This window comes from Bos mutus, chromosome 19 (genome assembly GCF_027580195.1).
Source record: "Bos mutus isolate GX-2022 chromosome 19, NWIPB_WYAK_1.1, whole genome shotgun sequence".
Classification (NCBI taxonomy): domain Eukaryota; kingdom Metazoa; phylum Chordata; class Mammalia; order Artiodactyla; family Bovidae; genus Bos; species Bos mutus.
The window spans coordinates 43291333-43311601 of record NC_091635.1 but is presented as its reverse complement, the minus strand read 5'-3'; the positions used below and the strand labels follow the sequence as shown (position 1 = coordinate 43311601).

The following is a 20269-nucleotide window of genomic DNA, read 5'->3' as shown; positions in this document are numbered from 1 at the left end:
AAAGTTAAAAGGTTATCTGCACTTATCCACAAATTAAGATAAATCTTTACATCCAGAGTCCACAGAAAATGACTTTACTTACTTCAAAATACGTTGCTCCAAATTTTAAAATAGAAAACAAACCAAATTCCCCCATAAAACAGTAATGCAAATACTCACCATATTGTTAACATTCTTTAAGATAGTGGTGAGGCCACTTATAACCAAAGAAAACTTGTATTTGGAAATATTGATAAGACATTCCTTGTTGTGCTCAGTGCTGACTTTGGTATGTGTGTTCTGCTGTCCTGTTTTTATTGGAAGCTGAGGGAACAAACAAAAACAACACATAAACTTACATTTTAAAATGACTAATGAGAAATCTATTTCTCACTGAAAAATCATGAGATTTTTAGGAACATTTTATCAACCACAATTACATATATTTGTAGCTTAAAAACTCCAATTTTCAATATATAAAGAAATTTATAGCAAATCTAAAATTCTGTAGAAATTTCCATTTTTTCAGCTTTCTAGAAGTCATAAATCTTTATCTACAAAATTAAATGTTTACCCAGCACTATATAAGACAGAATGGTGATTCACATAAATAGAGCTACTTCAATGAAGCTAAAAATTATTTCAGAGAAAAATGTCTGCAAGAAAATGCAAACAATCTTTTCCCTTATATATTGAACTCAAGCATTAAAAAAACAATAGATTAAGAAAATCTACGCCTTAGACCTCTAGTCAATAATGGCAAATAACTCGATTGTTCAGAAAACAAAACAAACTGTATAGCCTACAATATACATAGTAAAACTGACTCAGGTAAGATAATCACCCTCAGGTACACAGTTGAGGGAGTGACAGACAAAAAGATAGATCTCATGGAAAAAAGTATCCTTTAAGGGGACCACACTTACCTGAGAATGAACCAATTTGCACTACAAAAAAGTTCATTTCTACTCAGTTTAAGAGCAGCATTCTGTATTGAAAGCATCACAAATACATGTACTGTTTAAATATTAGATCCTGCTAACACTAACAGAGAACACTGATGAAGTTCCCCCGTGAAAAAGCAAACCTGAGTCCAGCTTCCTCCTTTTTAAAATGGAGCAACAAAAAGTGGAAAGAGACCAAGTGGCATGTCCAAATTTTCTTGGTCAGTTAATAATTTGACTAACTTGACGGCAAAGAAATACTAAATGATGTTTGAAGAGATAATCACTGAAAACTTCCCTAACATGGGAAAGGAAATAGTCAACCAAGTGCAGGAAGCACAGAGAGTTGCAGTCAGGATAACGCCAAGGAGGAACACACGGAGACGCATAGTAATCAAACTGACAAAAAATTAAAGACAAAGATAATATTAAAAGCAACAAGGGAAAAACAACAAATAACATACAAGGGAACTACCATCAGGTTATCAGCCAATTTTTCAACAAGCCAGAAGGGAATGGCACCATATATTTAAAGTGATGAAAGCAAAGAACCTACAACCAAGAATACTCAACCCAACAAGACTCTCCTTCAGATTTGATGGAGAAATCAAAACCTTTCCAGACAAGCAAAAGTTAAGAGAATTCAGCACCACCAAATCAGCCTTACAACAAGTGCTAAAGGAACTTCTCTAGGCAGGAAACACAAGAGAAGGGAAAGACCTATTAAAAAAAACAAAAAACAGAACAATTAAGAAAATGGAAATAGGATCATACATATTGATAATGCAAAAAGGCAAAATGGTTGTCTGAGGAGGCCTCACAATAGCTGTGAAGAGACGTGAAAGGCAAAGGAGAAAAGGAAAGATATACTCATTTGAATGCAGAGTTCCAAATAGCAAGGAGAGATAAGAAAAGCCTTCCTCAGCGATCAATGCAAAGAAATACAGGAAAACAAGAGAATGGGAAAGACTAGAGATCTCATCAAGAAAATTAGAGATACCGAGGGAATGTTTCATGCAAAGATGGGCACAATAAAGGACAGAAATGGTATGGGCCTAACAGAAGCACAAGATATTAAGAAAAGGTGGCAAGAATACACAGAAGAACTACACAAAAAAGATCTTCACAACCCAGATAATCACCTTGGTGTGATCACTGACCTAGAGCCAGACATTCTGGAATGCAAAGTCAAATGGGCCTTAGGAAACATCACTATGAACAAAGCTAGTGGAGGTGATGGCATTCCAGTTGAGCTATTTCAAATCCTAAGAGATGATGCTGTAAAAGCGCTGCACTCAATATGCCAGCAAATTTAGGAAACTCAGCAGTGGCCACAGGACTGGAAAAGGTCAGTTTTCATTCCAATCCCAAAGAAAGGCAATGCCAAAGAATGCCCAAACTACCACACAATTGCACTCATCTCACACGCAAGCAAAGTAACGCTCAAAATTCTCCAAGCCAGGCTTTAACAGTACATGAACCATGAACTTCCAGATGTTCAAGCTGGATTTAGAAAAGGCAGAGGAACTAGAGATCAAATTGAAAAATATCCGTTGGATCACTGAGAAAGCAAGATAGTTCCAGAAAAACATGTACTTCTGCTTTATTGACTATGCCAAAGCCTTTGACTGTGTGGATCACAACAAACTTTGGAAAATTCTAAAAGAGATGAGAATACCAGACCACCTGACCTGTCTCCTGAGAAATGTGTTCCAGTCAAGAAGCAATACTTACAACTGGACATGAAACAACAGACTGGTTCCAAATAGGGAAAGGAGTATGTTAAGGCTTTATACTGTCACCCTGCTTATTTAACGTATATGCAGAGTGCATCATGAGAAATACTGGACCGGATGAAGCACAAGCTGGAATCAAGATTGCTGGGAGAAATATCAATAACCTCAGATATGCAGATGACACCATCCTTATGGCAGAAAGTGAAGAAATAAAGAGTCTCTTGATGAAAGTGAAAGAGGAGAGTGAAAAAGTTGCCTTTAAAGCTCAACATTCAGAAAACTAAGATCATGGCATCTGGTCCCATCACTTCATGGCAAATAGGTAAGGAAACAGTGACAGACTTTATTTTCTTGGGCTCCAAAATCACTGTGGATGGTGACTGCAGCCATGAAATTAAAAGACGTTTGCTCCTTGGAAGAAAAGTTATGGCCAACCTAGACAGCATATTAAAAAGCAGAGCTATTACTTTGCCCAAAAAGGTCCACCTAGTCAAGGCTATGCTTTTTCCAGTAGTCATGTATGGATGTGAGAGTTGGACTATAAAGAAAGCTGAGCACCAAAGAATTGATGCTTTTGAACTGTGGTGTTGGAGAAGACTCTTGAGAGTCCCCTGGACTGCAAGGAGATCCAACCAGTCCATCCTAAAGGAAATCAGTCCTGAATACTCATTGGAAGGACTGATGCTGAAGCTGAAACTCCAATACTTTGGCCATCTGATGCGAAGAGCTGACTCATTTGAAAAGACATGCTGGGAAAGATTGAGGGCAGGAGGAGAAGGGGACGACAGAGGATGAGATGATTGGATGGCATCACTGACTCAATGGGTTTGCGTAGGCTCCAGGAGTTGGTGATAGACAGGGAGGCCTGCGTGCTGCGGTTCATGGGGTCACAAGAGTCAGACACGACCGAGCGACTAAGCTGAACTGACAAGAGGAAAATCCCAAAATTGTACTACATCCTCAATGAGATGTACAGCAGGACAAGTTTAGAGCTTAGCTTGAAACACAGGGGGGGGGTTGCACACAGCAATTGGCACTTGTGTGCAAAAAGTCTATAATAAACTGTGAAAAGAAGAAAGCACACTTTAAACCATCACTAATAGAACTTTCTGTGGTGAGGCTATTACACTGTATTAATAATGCCCATTATAGTAGTCACTAGCCACATATGGCTATTAAGCTTAAGCATCTGTTACATGGCTAATGCAAATAAGGAATCAAATGTTTATTTAAATTTATTTTACTTAAACTTAACATTAAGTGGCCATGTACTCACTGAATAGCACAGTTCTAAACTAACCAGCTAAAGAAACACCCCCTTCCAGGATGAAGACCACATTGAGAAGAAAGTACTGAGATATACTCCAAATTGAAAACAATAAGACCAACAGGGGCAAAGGAAAAAGATCCCAATAGAAGGTGGAAAAGAGAAGAAAGCCAAGAGAGCTTACAAAGAATGAGATGATGTATTTGTTTAATTTCATGAAAGCAACAGAAGCACTCCAGAGCCATGAAGATAGAAAGCTATACTGGCCCACATTTCTCTCCTAACAACTCAGGAAAATTAATTTCACATAAAAATGAGCAACAGAAAACACTGTAGTCAAGTCATATGTGAAACTATTTTGAGAAAAAAAGAATAAGAGACAGAATAGCATTACTACAGAAAATGAAAACATGCCAAAAAGATATGTTCACCAACAGATGAAACTGTAAATTATTAATTCAAAATGAGCCAAGAGAAGTTTTTAAATGACTAAAGATGTGAAATAAATTAGAATTACAAATTAATTGACAAAATTCAGAAAAGAATTAGAAAAAAATCATTTCAGAAGTGAAGACTAACCAGAGATATTGAGTAAATAAAAGAAAATATAATGCTTTAAGAGAAAAAGGTAAACAGAAGGAGAATTCTAATATTCAAAAAATAAGGAAAATGAGATGGGAATTTACAATACAATGACAGAGAAAACAGGCAAACAAGATCCAACATAGGTATAACAGGAGTTCTCAAAGAAGGAAATGAAATCAATGGAGTAGAATGGATATTACAAACGAATTCAAGGAAAGTTTGCTGATAATTTTTTTAAATATTTCAAACTGTATAAAGGGCACACCACATACGTGAAAAAACTAACCCAGAATGACCAATACCAGGTCATATTTTAGTAAAACTATTGATCTTCTGTGAATAAGAAACAAACAAACAAACAAAAAATCCTTTGAACATTCAGGCAGAAAGTCATTTACACAAAAAACAAAAACCAGACTGTCCTCAGACTTTGACAATACTATATGCTAATGAGAAAATGAAATAACATTTTAAGTTTCTTAAGAGAAGATAAAGTAAACCAAGGATTTTACATGCAGGCAAACTGACTTCCAAGTAAAATGATGATAATCAAACTGTTACGAATTGCATGAACCCAGGAAATATGGTTCCCTTGAGCCTTTCCTAAGAAATCTACTAGACAATATGCTTCAGTCAACCAAAATAACAGAAGACACATCTACACTATGAGGGACCATTAAATATGTATTTACTAAAAGAACTGAAAATAAATAATGATAATAAGGGAGAAAACACACTATGTAACTGCTAAATGTAATGACAGTATAGATATGGTACAGTTATCAAAACTGGGAAAGGGCAGTGAGAATACACAAAAAAGAATACTCTTGGTATACGGACTGCCTTATGGTACTAAGAGTAAAAGGACATTATTTTAAACCAAACACTGGCTGAGAAGGAGATGAGAATAGGTTACTAGCTAACTTCAGTACTGCTTATAGAAGAAAACCACTGTTTAACAACTTCCCCTCCCAAAAAAGGGAGGGAATTAGAGTACTATACAAAGACATCAATATAAAAATAACCAACAAAAAAAAAAAAATTGCTGGTTTGTCTTGGGTGAGCAGTGGCACAAGCCTACCACCAGATGCTTAGGTGAAAATCTACACCGTGGGTAACGAAACGCAGCAAGAGCTTTCCACGTGGCTCACCTTAAGTTTCTCCCACACAGTCCCACCACAGCGGCTTCTCAGATTTCCCTAAAATCTCCAACTGGTCTATCCATTGCCACTGATTTAGAGGATCTGGTTAGTGACTCCTTTTCTCTGATCTTCCAACTCCTCCTTCTAGATTTTCACCTCACAAGTCCTCTCAAAATTGTACATGGTCTAATTTCCATAATAAGTCGCTTTCCCCATCACACAATTGGCTTCCCCAACTGAACCCTAATACACAAACCTCCTGAAACACCAAAATATATGCTGAGAAAGCAAATAACACAGACCACAGAATTTAAATGACTTAAATAAAAGACTTGTATAAACGTAACATTTAAAAAATAACAAAAATGGGTCAAAATTCATCAAACTACGGAACAGTCTCCAGGATATATCTTTAAGTTGAAAAAACAGGATGAAGAAAAGGATGTACAGTATGCTACCATTCATCTAGGAGGGAGGAGGAGAAATAAACACACACACACAAATCTTCACACATACAATAACAGAAAGACGAAATACAAAAGCTTTTAAGCGGTTATCTTTAAGAAACGAAAGAAAATAAAGGTGACAAGGACAGAATCTACATTTCCTGTTTTTTGTACATTTTATTTTTAAATTATGTAATTTATGTAAACATAAAATTAAATTAAAATACTAAAAAATAAAAGAATAAAAAATAAACAAACTGAAATTCATATCTAAGCTTTTATTGGCATAATCATGAACAGAAGAACTATTCTAAGTTATTTTAAATCATATTAGGTTGACTATACATTCATAATGGAATATACTCTTGGGACAAAGAAAATGAAGATAAATTTTGATTCTGTACATATTGTGAGATTAAGGAAATGAGTGATTAGGTGATATTTTAATTCTATCATTATTGGTGTTACTAAAAACTGAGACTCTCAGCATGGGAGAGGAATAGTAAAGTAAAAACCCTGTAGTCTTGAACTGGAATTGAAGGTATATATTGATATATCAATTCTTACTATAGTTCATCTTGTATGAAGAAAACGAAATATGTTTTTCTACCTTTGTTTGCTAAAAATGCCTAGAAACAATGTTCGACCCTGTAGTAATGATCTTGAGATACCATTTCCTGGTCAAAGGAATCAGGACCCCTTCAGAAAACAGCTGATTCCACATCTGAAGCAAAAAGGTACGTGGTAAACCTGCAATACCTTATGATACCAAATAGCAAGAAAGCTGCCAAAGAAGGCTGTCAAAAGGTCCAGTCAAAAAAGACTAAGGAATGTATTTTGAGAAGGCTTCCACTGGTCAAAAAGGGAATAATTTGAACACTATGGACAACAATTTTAAATTATTTAAAAATCAAATATGCTTTAATTCATACTTCTGCTTCCATGTAAGGTAGAGTACTTCACAGCAAAATAACCCCTACCTCCCCCTAACTCACACACAAAAAAGATAAAAAAATCAACTGTTTCAAGATTTTAGAGAGCTACTGAAGGAATGAGGTCTAGAGAGGCTAAGCTTCAAAAAAAAAAAGGTGAACTATGTGGAGGTAAGGTGATCTTTTGCAGCTGTTTCCACAGCCCCCCACCACCTCCCAGTGGGGCATTCGCAGAATCTGGGCCAAAAAAAAAAAAGAGAGAGAGAGAGAGACTCTGGGCAAAAAAAAAAAAAAAGAGAGAGAGAGAGACTCAGAAATATGCCTTTCCCAAGCAAGTACCTCTGTGGAAGGAAGGAAAGAGGAACCAAAATCAGAGATTTTGGTTGTCACTGAGTGCTGGAGTGACAAAACTGAAAACATGAGGGAGTCTCAAATGCGTAATTGGGTGGAAAAGGGTAAAAAAGCTAAACCAGAACTTCTGAAAAGCAGAATAGAAATTCAAAAATCTCACAGCTTCAGAAGACAAAAAATTAGAGTACAGAACCTTTTAAAAGAAAGAAGAACCCTCCTAAGTACAGCCAGTTCTTAATTATACAGCCAAGAAGGTAACATTCTAAATAAACAGGGAAAACCACAGCAACTGGAACTTTTGTACATTAAATGTACGAGTGTAAATCAGTAATTACTTTGGAAGACTGAAATTCCATTTTATCTACTAAAATGGAACATATATATACAGTCATCCCTCCAAATCTACAGGTCACTGGTTTGGGAGTCCAGAGGACACAGAAATCTGTGCCGCTCAAGTCCCTTGCGTAAAACACACCACTTGCACACAACCTATGCACATCCTTTGCTGTTGTTTAGTCACCCAATCACGGCAGAGTCTTGGCAACCCCCTGGACTGTGGCCTACCAGGCTCCTTTGTCCATGGGACTCTCCAGGAAAGAACACTAGAGTGGGTGGCCATTTCCTACTCCAGGAGATCTTCCCAACCCAGCGACTGAACCCTCATCTCCTGCAGGACTCCTGTACTTCAGGCAGATTCTTTACCGCTGAGACACCAGGGAAGCCCAGGTAACCTTGCACATCCTTACATATACTTTAAATCATCTCTAGATTACTTATAATACTTAATATGATATAAATGCCATGTAAATACAATGCAGTGCTATGTAAATAGTTGCCAGTTGCTTGGCAAATTCAAGTTTTGCTTTTTGGAACTTTCTGGAACTTTTTCCCCCAGAAATTATCTTCATTGGTTGAATCCACAAATGTGGAACCCGTGGATACAGAGACCAACTGTACTCAATAACTTCAATAGGTATATACCCAACAGAAATGTGTACATATGTCCACCAAAAGGTATGTTCAGAAACGTTTATAGCCATGATTTCATAATTTCCAAAAACTGGAAACACTCCAAATGTCTATCAACAACAGAAATGGTTTTCAAAAAGGGTATATTCAAACAAAGAAAAACTCTATAGCAAAGGAAATAAATGACTTACAATTATAAGCTTAAATTCACAAATACTGAAAGAAGTCAAACAAAAGATGTGGTATGGATGAATGTTACACAAATTCAAAAATATGTTAAATTCAAGTCAAGATAATAGAGACCCTTGGAAAGAGCAAGTAATGAGCAGAAGGAAAAGGAGGGGGAAGGAGGAACTCCTGGATTGCTAGCATTGTTTTAGTTCCCATCTGTGTAGCAGTTACACTGGTGTGTTTACTTGGCAAACACTTATTGAACTGTATATTTACATACATTTGTGCATCATCCCATACATATTTAAGTCAATGGAAATTTTGCTACATCTACACATATTTAAATCCATGTGTTAATAATACTAAAAAAAACAAAAACAAACTCTTCACTCCCTGTGGATACAGGGGAATTTTTGGTAAATACTGAGGCACTGCTCAGCTCCCCCTTCAGAAAGGACTTAACTGTCAGTCAGTCCCACAGGGCTCGCCTCACCTGCAGAGAATGATGCTGCCCAGATGATACTCTTCCTATACTAACTAATCCAACTAACTGGTATGGCAATATAAAGGCCTGAACACCTCAGCCCGATTCTGGGAAACTCAAAAGGGCCCATTCTAGTGCCAAAGCTCCCCAAAGGGGTTGGCCAAATCTGATGCCAGGCCTGCACTGCACCTGAATTTTGCATCTGCCCAATTCTCCCTCCTCACAGGTGTTGATCCCAAAGGAACGTCTTCATGAACATCCTGCACTAGGCTCTCAAGGCAGATGGAGTAGGTGCTAAGACAGGAATTTAAAGCTGGCAATGAAGGAGAAAAAGTAACCTCGAAAACAACTGGTTTGGAAGAATATTACTAAACTATTTGAGTTCTGCAAGAAAAGATAACAAAAATGTAACTGACTGCTAACTGGAATCTAAGTATGAAAGCCAGAAGGCCTCTCTGAAAGTACACAAAGATGCCCTCGTCTCTTCTCCAAGAGGAAGGCAAAGAAATCTAGACCAGGACAGTTGCTGGGCTCCAAAAGTTAAACTTCCAAACAAGGCAGGCCTGCTATGCCAAGATCAGAGCTGTGTTTGACAAAGAACAGTAAGACTCCAACAGGGGTAATGGAAACATCTGGGTTGGTGCTCCCCCAAATCTTTTATCTCCAAATTCTCCTGAACGGTCTAAGTCTACAGAGTGGCCCATTACTGCTTACTAAGAGCAAGCACTCCCCATGCCTGTTTGAGGATAATTCAGAGGACTCTCCTCTGCAAGACAACAGATGTCCTCTCAGAATTTGCCACCACCTCCCCTCATGGCCAAAGCGGTACAAGAGAATTTTGGAGGGTAATGAAACTTCCTGTATCTTGACCATGGTGATGATTACATGAATCTGTGCATTTGTCAAAATTCAGAGAGCTTTATAACAAATAAATATTATAACATTAGGGTATTAAATGTAATCCCTTTGGTAACCACAAACAGCCATAGAATATACAAAAAGTAAACACAAAGGAAGACAGTAATGTAGGAAACGCGGGACTAAAAAAGCTACAGGGCATATAGAGAACAAACAGCACGATGGCAACAGTGAGTCCCCTCTTATCAGTAGTTACTTAAAATGTAATTAGATTAAACCCTCCAATCAAAAAACAGAGACTTGGCAAAATGGACAAAAACACATGATCCAATCATAAGCTGCCTAAAAGAGACTCATTCGACATCCAAAGACACAAATAGGCTGAAGATGAAGGAATGGAAAATAATATTCCATACAGTTATCAAACAGAGTGTAAGCTTAAAAAAAATAAAAGCGGTAGGCTAGACTAATAAAACACTGAGTGAAAGTCAAAGTGTTAGCTGCTCAGCTGTGTCCATCTCGCTGCGATTCCATGGATTGTAGCCCAAGAATACTGGAGTGGGTTGCTATTTCTTTCTCCAGGGGATCTTCCCAACCCAGAGATCAAACCCAGGTCTCAGGCATTGCAGGCAGATTCTTTACCATCTGAGACACCAGGGAAACCCAATGTAACACAAAGCAGACTTTAAAAAAAGTAAAACAAACAAACAAACAAAAAAAGTTATGACTACAGAGGAGAACATCATAAGTTAATACAAGGTTCAATACAGTAAGAAGACAGATTATAAACATTTATACAGCTGACAGACCATCAAAATACATGAAGCAAAAACTGACAGAACTGAAGGAAGAAATAGACAGTTCTACAGGAATAGTTGGGAGACTTCAATATTCCACTCACAATAGTGGAGAAAACAACCAGACAGAAGGTAAGTCAGAAAATAGAGGACTCAAACAACATAATAAACCAATGAAACCAAATATACATATACAACAGAATACACAGTCTTCTCCAAGTGTACATGGGACATTTTCCAGGTTAAAGCATAGGTAAGGTCACAACTGTTGTTCGTTAGGCATAAGTCATGTCTAACTTTTTTGTAACCTCATGGACTGTATAGCATGCCAGGCTCCTCTGTCCATGAGATTTCCCAGGCAAAGTAGGTTGCCATTTCTTTCTCAAGGAGATCTTTCCAACCCAGGGATCCAAACCCGCATCTCCTGCATTGGCAGGCTGATTCTTTACCACTGAGCCACCACTGCTGTGCTGCGCTTAGACACTCAGTTGTTGCCCATCAGGCTCCCCATGGGGATTCTCCAGGCAAGAATACTGGAGTGGGTTGCCATGCCCGCCTCCAGGGGATCTTCCCAGGGGATCTTCAATCCAGGTATCGAATCCAGGTCTCCCACACTGCAGGCAGATTCTTTACCGTCTGAGCCACCAAGGAAGCCCACAAATAACATCTCAATAAATTAAAAGAGAGATATACAAGGTATCTTCTCTGACTACAATGGAATGAAATTGGAAACCTGGAAAAGTAAAACTGGAAAATTCACCAAATTGTGGAAATCAAATGTACATTTTTAAACAACCAACGCTTCAAAGACAAACTCACAAGGGACATTAGAAAATAAAGATAAGTAAAAATGAAAACACAACATATCAAAGCTAATGGGATGCAGTGAAAGCAGTGCTAAGGGGAAATTTATAGCTATAAATGCTTATGTTAAAAACAAGAAAAATTTCCAATTAACAACCTAACTTTACAATTTAAGGAACTAGATAAAAAATAAGAACAAATGAAACCCAAAGCTAGAAGGAAAGCAATAATAAAATGACAGCACAGATAAACAAAATAATAATAGAAAAATAACAGAGGAAAATCAATGAAATCAAGTTAGGTTCTTCAAAAAGATCAACAGAATTGACAAACTTATACCTCAACGAACCAAGAGAATAGAGAAAAGACTCAAAGTACTAAAATCAGAAATGAAAATGGGGACATTTACTACTAATTCTACAGAACTGAAAAGGATTTAAAGAGTACTATCAACAACTGCATGCCAAAAAATTGGATAACCTAGATGAAATGGAAATTTTTCTAGAAATACAAAATTTACCAAGACTTTATAGGATCAATTCATAATTGAACTGGATGAAGATGGTTAAAAAAAAAAAAACAACTTGCCAAGATTAAATCACTAAAGAAACAGAAGACCTGAATAAACCTATAACTGGTAAGGAGAGATTGAATCAGTACTCAAAAATCTCCCAAAAAAAGAAAACTGAAATCACAAAAACAACTACATAGATAGCATTAAAAAGAATACAATACTTAGGAATTAATGAAGGCAGTGAAAAACTTATACCATGAAAACTACAAAACACTGCTGAAACAAATTAAAGAAGACATAAATAAATGGAAACAACTCATGTTCATGGATTAGGAGATTTAATCTGTTAAAATGTCAATACTACACAAAATGATCTACAAAGTTAACACAGTCTCTGTCAAAAATCCTAAGCATATTTTTGCAAAAACAGAAAAACACATTCTAAAATTCATATGCATCTCAAGGGACCCTGAATAGCCAAAACAATATTGAAAAAGATGCACAATCTGGAAGATAACAAATTCCTTGCTTTCAAAACTTTACTATACACAAACGAGACCTAGAAGGACGTGTCAAACGGTAAACTGCTTGTGATTATGAATGACTGTTTTTTGCTTATGTGTTTTGGTTTCCTATTATGCACATGTTAACTTTTAAGAAGTAAACGTTATTTTAAGAACTTAAAAAAAAAAACTTTTCTATAAACTTACAGTCATCAAAGCAACACGGTACTGGCATGAAGACAGACATGTAGACCAACGGAATAGACAGCCCAGAAATAAAACCTTCTTGTATACGATCAAATGATTTTTTACAAAGTTGTCAAGACCAATTAAAGGAGAAAGGTCAGTCTTTTCAACAACTGGTACTGGGAAAATGATCTCCATATGCAAAAGAATGAAATTAGACCTTTACCTATCCCATATACAAAAAGTAACTCAAAATGGATCAAGGAACCAAATGCTAGACCTAAAACAAACACTTAGAAGAAAACATAGGACAAAAGCTTCCTGACATTGAATCTGTTAATGATATCTTGGATATGACACCAAAGGTGCAGGTTACAAAAAAAATAAACTGGACTTCAAGAAAACTTGAAAATTTTGTGCATCAAAAGACACTATCCACAAAGCAAAAAGGTGAACCACAGAATGGGAGAAAACCTGCAAATCATGTATCTGATAAGGGATTAATCCAGACTATACAGAGAGCTCCTAAAATACAACAATAATAAAAGTAACTCAATTAAAAAATGAGCAAAGGACTTCAGAGAAGATATACAAATGGTCAATAAGCACATGAAAAGATGTTCAACATCACTAATCATTAGGGAAATACAAATCAAAACCCATTAACTTGGATAATATCAAAATACACACACACAAAACCAACAAGTGCTGGTGAGGATGTGGTGAAATTGGAACATCTGTACACTGCTAACAAGAATATCAAATGGCACAGTCAATATGGAAAACAGTATGAAATTTCCTCTAAAAAATTAAAAATAGAATTACAACATGATCAGCAATTCCACTTCTGGGTATATACTCAAAAAAAAGGGAAAGCAGGATTCAAACGGTTATGTGTATACCCATGTTTGTAGCTCTTAAGCCCCTTGGACAGCAAGGAGATCAAACCAGTCAATCCTAAGGAAAAACAACCCTGAATATTCATTGGGAGGACTGATGCCAAAGCTCCAATACTTTAGCCACATGACGCAAAGAGTTGAGTCACTGGAAAAGACACTGATGCTGGAAAAGACTGAAGGCAGAAGCCGGTAACAGAGAATGAGATGGTTGTGTAACAGAGCACAACTTTTGAAAGAATGACATAGCCCAAGGACACAACATAAAATGGATTAGAACCAAATGGGACCAAGATGGCAGAAAAGACTAGACCCGGATCCTCAATCAGCAAGTGAAACAACACACTGAGCAGTGCTGTGACAGCTCCAGGCACTGTCAAAAGACCAAGGAGTGGGTAGTGGCCCACATCCTGGAAATCTCCACCCCTTCCCAAAAATAGCTGGAATAATCCTCCCACTCATCAGCATGTGAAATTACCCAGCCTATAAAACTTAACCACACCAAATTTCAGGGCTGCACTTGCCTTCTGGGATGGCCCACACTCTGTCTATGGAATGTGCTTCTCTCTGTATCTGAATAAATCCACTTCTTACCTATCACTCTGTCTCTCAATGAATTCTTTCTGCGATGAGACATCAAGAACCTGAGCTTCATTAGATCCTGAAACCAGGTATCATGGGTTTTGGCTGGGTTTGAGTCCCAGCCATGGGGGTTCAAATCCCAAGCAGGGTTTTAGCTGGGTTTGAGTCCCAACCAATGTGGGTTCAAGTCCCAAGCAGGGTTTTGGCTGGGTTCGAGCCCCAGCCACATGGGTTCAAGTCCCAATCTGTGGTAAACAGTTTCAGTTGGATGACATCACTGATTCAATGGACATGAGTTTAAGCAAACTCTGGGAGATAGTGAAGGACAGGGAAGCCTGGCGTGCTGCAGTCCATGGGGTTGCACAGAGTCGACTGAACAACACGTTCATAACAGCTAAAACATGGAAGGAACCCAAGTGTCCACTGACAGATGAAAGAATAAGTAAAAATGATATATACAAACAATGGAATATTATTCAGCCTTAAAAAGAAAAAGAAATTCTCCAATATGCTACAACATGAATGAATTTTGGGAACATTATGCTAAGTGAAGTAAACCAGTCAGAAAAAGATAAATACTGTGTGATTCCACTTAGACAAGGTACTTAAGGTAGTCAAAATAAAAAACCAGAAAGTATAATGGTGGTTTCCAGGAGCTGGAGGGAAAGGAGAATGCTGAATTATTGTTTGATAGGTATAGAAGTTCAGTTTTATAAGGTAGTTTCGGGGATGGATGGTAGTAATGGCTGCACAACAATGTAAACAAAAAACACTATATACATAAAAGGGCACATAATGTAAATTTACACATTTTACAAAATCTGAGATCAGGGAAGAATTCCAACAAACATTTATTGAATATCCACTATGTACCAAATGAGCCCTGGTGCTCAGATAGTAAAGAATCTGCCCGAAATGAGGGAGACCTGAGTTCAATCCCTTGGTCAGGAAGATCCCCTGGAGTAAGAAACGGCAACCCACTCCAGTATGCTTGCCTGGAGAATTCCATGGACAGAGAAGCCTGGTGGTCTACCGTCCATGTGGTCACAAAGAGTCAGATACAAGTGATCCACTAAACACTTTCACTTTTCACGTACCAAATAGCGGTGTAGGTGCTATAAATACAAGATATATAAATGTACCCTCCAAGTACCAATAATTGTGAAATTATTTCCTAATCTCTCTTCTATTCTCTTCTTGGGCAATCTTGTGTATACATTGACTATCCTACTGATTACTACTATGATGACTGACAGTGACTAAGACTGCCCCAAAAGTCCCATTCCTTGGTGGACACATACTGTATGATACTCTTCCTTAAGAGTGAGGACTTGCAAATATAAAGGGATATCTCTTTCATGACTGTTATATGTCATGGCACAAGTGACTATGCAGATGCAATTAAGGTCCCTAATAAGTTGACAATCAAAAAAGGTATTACCCTGGATGAACCTGTCCTAAACAAGGAAACCATAAAAGAGATTTGAAGTAAAAACACTTTCTGTTGGCCTTGAAGAAACAAACTACCATGCTGTGGAGAAGGCCACATGGCAGGGATCAGCAACAGGACTCTCAGAGCAGAAAGCCTAAGTCCTACAACTATAAGGACCTAAATGTTATCAATAACCAGTGTGAGCTTGGAAGAGGAGCCCATGTCTCAGATGAGATAACAGCCCTGATCAATACCCTGATTTCAGCCTGGTGAAAACCTAACCCAACTAACCAATGCCCAGATTCCTGACCCACAGAAATTGAGATAATAATTTTAAATTGTTTTAAGCCACTATATTTCCAGTAGTTTGTTACACAGTAATATAAAACTATCACAACTACCAAATCTGAATGTTCAAATGTGTTATGCAAATGCCTATTTGGTTTTTCCACATGGGTTTCTTGTAGGCACTTCAAAGTCAGTGCTTCTAAAAGGCAATTCATAATCTTCCTACCATGCTTCCTATCTTAGTAAACAGTACCACAATACACCAAGTTTCTCAAATCTGAGATCTGAGACATCTCTGACACTTCCTTTATTCCCTTCCTTTCATCCTCATTTAGCCAGTCAGATTGATAAAAGTGAGAATAATAACTGGACATACACAACTCAACTCTATCCTTCTTTACTTGGGAACAGGCTTGTTACAGAGTACAAGAATTTTCCGCTGCATCAACATGCCAAGAGTTGGTCAGGGGACTCCCTTTGCAGATGGGCGTAACCAGCACTGCCTGACACTGAGTGGGGGGCAGTGGTGGTGGTAGTGTGTGCGTGTTCAGTCGTGTCCAGCTCTTTGTGACCCCATGGACTGTGGCGCACCAGGCTCCTCTGTCCATGGGATTTTCCAGGCAAGAATACTGGAGTGGGCTGCCATTTCCTACTCCCAGAGATCTCTCCAACCCAGGGACCGAATTAGAGTCTCCTGTGTCTCTTGCACTACAGGCATATTCTTTATCACAGAGCCAACAGGGAAGCCTAATTCTGAGATTTAGAAAGCAAGCTCCTTGAGTCTCCAACCTCACACTGTGAATAGACATACATTTACACACAAACATTTATATATTTCATAAACAGTTTGGTCTCTACCTTTCCTCTTCTATTTCTCAAGTTGCTCAGAAAACAAGGAGGGAAGAAAAGTGTATTCATGCCCCCCAGGGCTCTCATACCAACACTAAAATCTAGGTAGAAGAAAAAACAAGATTAGGAGTACTAAGTGACCAAGATTAGTCTATCAGATAAGGTTGTCAGGGAGAGTTGTCCACAGACATTTGAACATTTGATATTTGAACAGAGACCTAAATGAAGAGCACTGGGAAGACCCATGCAAAGATCTAAAGAGCATTCAAGGCAGCAGAGGCAGGTAAAATGGATCTATTGTTGGAACAAACGTGGCATATTCAAAGCCTAGCAAAGAGGCCATTGTGGCTAAACCAAAAGGAACAAAAGAAGAAAATATAGAGGATGAGGTCAAAGAGAAGGAGGAACCGGTCTGGTCATGAAAAGCCTTGTGGATCATTTTAAAAGCTTTGAATTTATTTTGAGTTTGATGGTGTGGTAGATTATATTTTCCAATATACAGAGAGGTCATGGTATCTCTCAACCCACATATTCTCCTGCAATAAGACCTTGCCATTCCCACATCAAAAAGTCTCATCTTTTCATTTTCTTTCAACTAGGCAGATTTTGCGACTGTTCTGACCAATAAAATATGGCAGAAGGGACACTCTGCCAGTTCTAGGCACAGCCTTAATTAGTCTGACAAGTTTTTCTTTCCCTTCTCCTTGGAAGCCAGCTGCCATGTAAAAAGTGTGATTATTCTGAGACCACCATGCTGTGAAAAGCCCAAGTCACATGTAGAGATTCTAAAGAATGAGATGCCATGTGGAGAGAGAGACCAAGAAGCAATGAAGTGTCAGACATGTAACTGAAGAAGTTGTATTGGGAGGGATTCTCCAGCCCGAGCCAACCCAGCCAACACTTTGTGAAATACAGTTGAACCCGTCATGAATTCCTGACTTCCAAATTGTGAGCTACAATTTTTTATAAAAGGCATTTTAAGCTATAAAGCTTTAGAGTACTTTCCTATGCAGCAGTAGATAATGAAAGAGAGGGAAAGAAGACATTTAAGGGATGTAAACAAGGGAGCACATGATCTATGTTTTCTAAAGAGTCTTCTTGGTGCTGGAGTTAGAAGATAGCCTAGGCAAGAGAAAATGGTAGCTTAAATTAGGCTAATAAAAGTAGAAGAGAAGTAGTGAGAAGACATTATAACAGATTTGGAAGATGGGGGCTTCTTTAAAATGGTAAGTTGACTCTGAAGGTCACTTGAAAGAAAAAAATTGTGAGAATACCAAATAACTTTCTGAAAAATAAGAATTGAAGGAGACTTACATTATCAGGTACTTTAAACATACTATTAAGCTCTTTAACAAAACCAAAGTATTATAACCATAAACTAATTATAATCATAAAACAGATTTAATATGTACATATAAAGCTAATATGATAAAAGTTAATATTTCAAATCAGTGTTAAAAGAAAGGCTTATCAATCAGGTCAGATCAGTCGCTCAGTCGTGTCTGACTTTTTGCGACCCCATGAATCGCAGCACGCCAGGCCTCCCTGTCCATCACCAACTCCCGGAGTTCACTCAGACTCACGTCCATCAAGTCAGTGATACCATCCAGCCATCTCATCCTCTGTCATCCCTTTCTCCTCTTGCCCCCAATCCCTCCCAGCATCAGAGTCTTTTCCAATGAGTCAACTCTTCACATGAGGTGGCCAAAGTACTGGAGTTTCAGCTTTAGCATCATTCCTTCCAAAGAAATCCCAGGGCTGATCTCCTTCAGAATGGACTGGTTGGATCTCCTTGCAGTCCAAGGGACTCTCAAGAGTCTTCTCCAACACCACAGTTCAAAAGCATCAATTCTTCGGCGCTCAGCCTTCTTCACAGTCCAACTCTCACATCCATACATGACCACAGGAAAAACCATAGCCTTGACTAGGCTTATCAATAGAACATTACCACATTAACTGGCTATCTAAGAAAAAACAAAACTTATACCAAGTTTTAAAATACGTGTATGGGTGTGAGAGAGAGAAAGAGAGAAACAGAGAAAAAGGAGAGAGAAATTAAGAACCTAATACTAAAAAAAGAAAAAAAAAGTCATAAAACTACTAGGAAAAATACTAAAGAATAATCTCACAATATTTGGATAGAACAGATTTTTTCCTAAATAAGAAAATCCAGAAGCCATTAAGGAAAAAACACCAATACATTTACCTACAGGAAAACACTGAAATTCTGCTTTTAAAAGAAAAGACACTACTGACAAATAAAAAGACAAGTAACAGGAAGTAAAAGAATGTGCAACAACTAGCCACTAAAAGGCTTACATACTAATACAGTATAAGACTGTACTATACATAAATTAATAAGACTATCCAATGGAAAAACCAAAGAAATACGAAGCAATCATAGAAGATGAGTAGTCAATATAGATACAAAAATCTGTGTTCATTTCACTAATAATTTTAAAAATGTAAAGTAAAATGAAACTATTTTTGTGACTCTACATTTTTCCAAAATAAAGTTACATACTACTGGAACACATAATACAGAAATGACTATGCCTGGTGTGGGTGTACTTTTTAAAAAATTTTTAAAAGATAAATTGTATTTGAAGGTAAAAATGAGTTAATTTTTTCCTTTCTTTTACTTTTTTAGTTTCTCTTACTTTCAATTGGCAAGTATCACTTTCCCAATTGGGAAAAAAATAAACTTTTCAACACTTCATGCTACCTTATATAAAATGTTGGATATTATTGCAGAAATGTAAAGGGTCTAAACTACATTAAAAAAAAATAATAACCTTTTAATATGATCTGTATTAAACTGTTAGCTACTTAATATAGAAGATTTCAACAAGAGGATTTAGAAGGCGTAACATTAAGCATAGTACTGTGAACAATAGATAATTTGTTCCTAGTTGCACTCAGAAAATTCTTCAAAAGGTCAGAGGCTAAAATCTTTGCCTCTGTGTACATTTTAACTACTTTCTAAAAGGGTCCTCAGACCATGATGGGGTTGGGGTTGACATTAGAATTCACTTAATGTAAGTCATCTAAATGAGAGAAAAAGCAAAGAAAAAATCATACTGGGGAAAAGCACGTAGAAAAGAATCATGCTTTGAAAAAAAAGATAAATTAGCTCTAGATACCAAGTAACAAACATAAATCAAGAAAATCTATGAAACATTTATACTGATTATATTAACCTATTTCCCAAAATGGACTCTGCACCACTGGGATATAATATGACTTTATATGGCACCTAATAAACTTTAAATATTTTAAGTTCTACATTCACTTTGAATGTGAAAGTGTTAGTCACTCAGTCATGTCCAAATCTTTGCGACCCCATGGACTATAGCCTACCAGGCTCCTTTGTCCATGGGATTCTCCAGGCAACAATACTGGAGTGGGTTGCCATTTCCTTCTTCAGGGGATCGTCCCAACCCAGGGATCAAACCTGATCTCCTGGACTGGCAAAAACAGATTCTTTACTGCTGAGCCACCAGGGAGGGGTATTCACTTTAACGTGTAATATAAAATATATAATTAGCACTATG

The 20269-nt window shown here is 37.4% G+C and overlaps 1 protein-coding gene across 8 annotated transcripts in view; it reads right to left on the bottom strand.

Moving 5' to 3' along the window:
• Positions 1–20269, bottom strand: part of NF1 (neurofibromin 1) — a 257559-nt gene that overhangs the window by 200610 nt on the left and 36680 nt on the right. For all 8 annotated transcript variants that reach the window (XM_070390404.1, XM_070390401.1, XM_070390396.1 and 5 more), the window contains exon 2: positions 160–303. In XM_070390404.1, coding sequence (XP_070246505.1) covers positions 160–303 — 144 coding nt within the window. The remainder of the gene's footprint in view (positions 1–159; positions 304–20269) is intronic.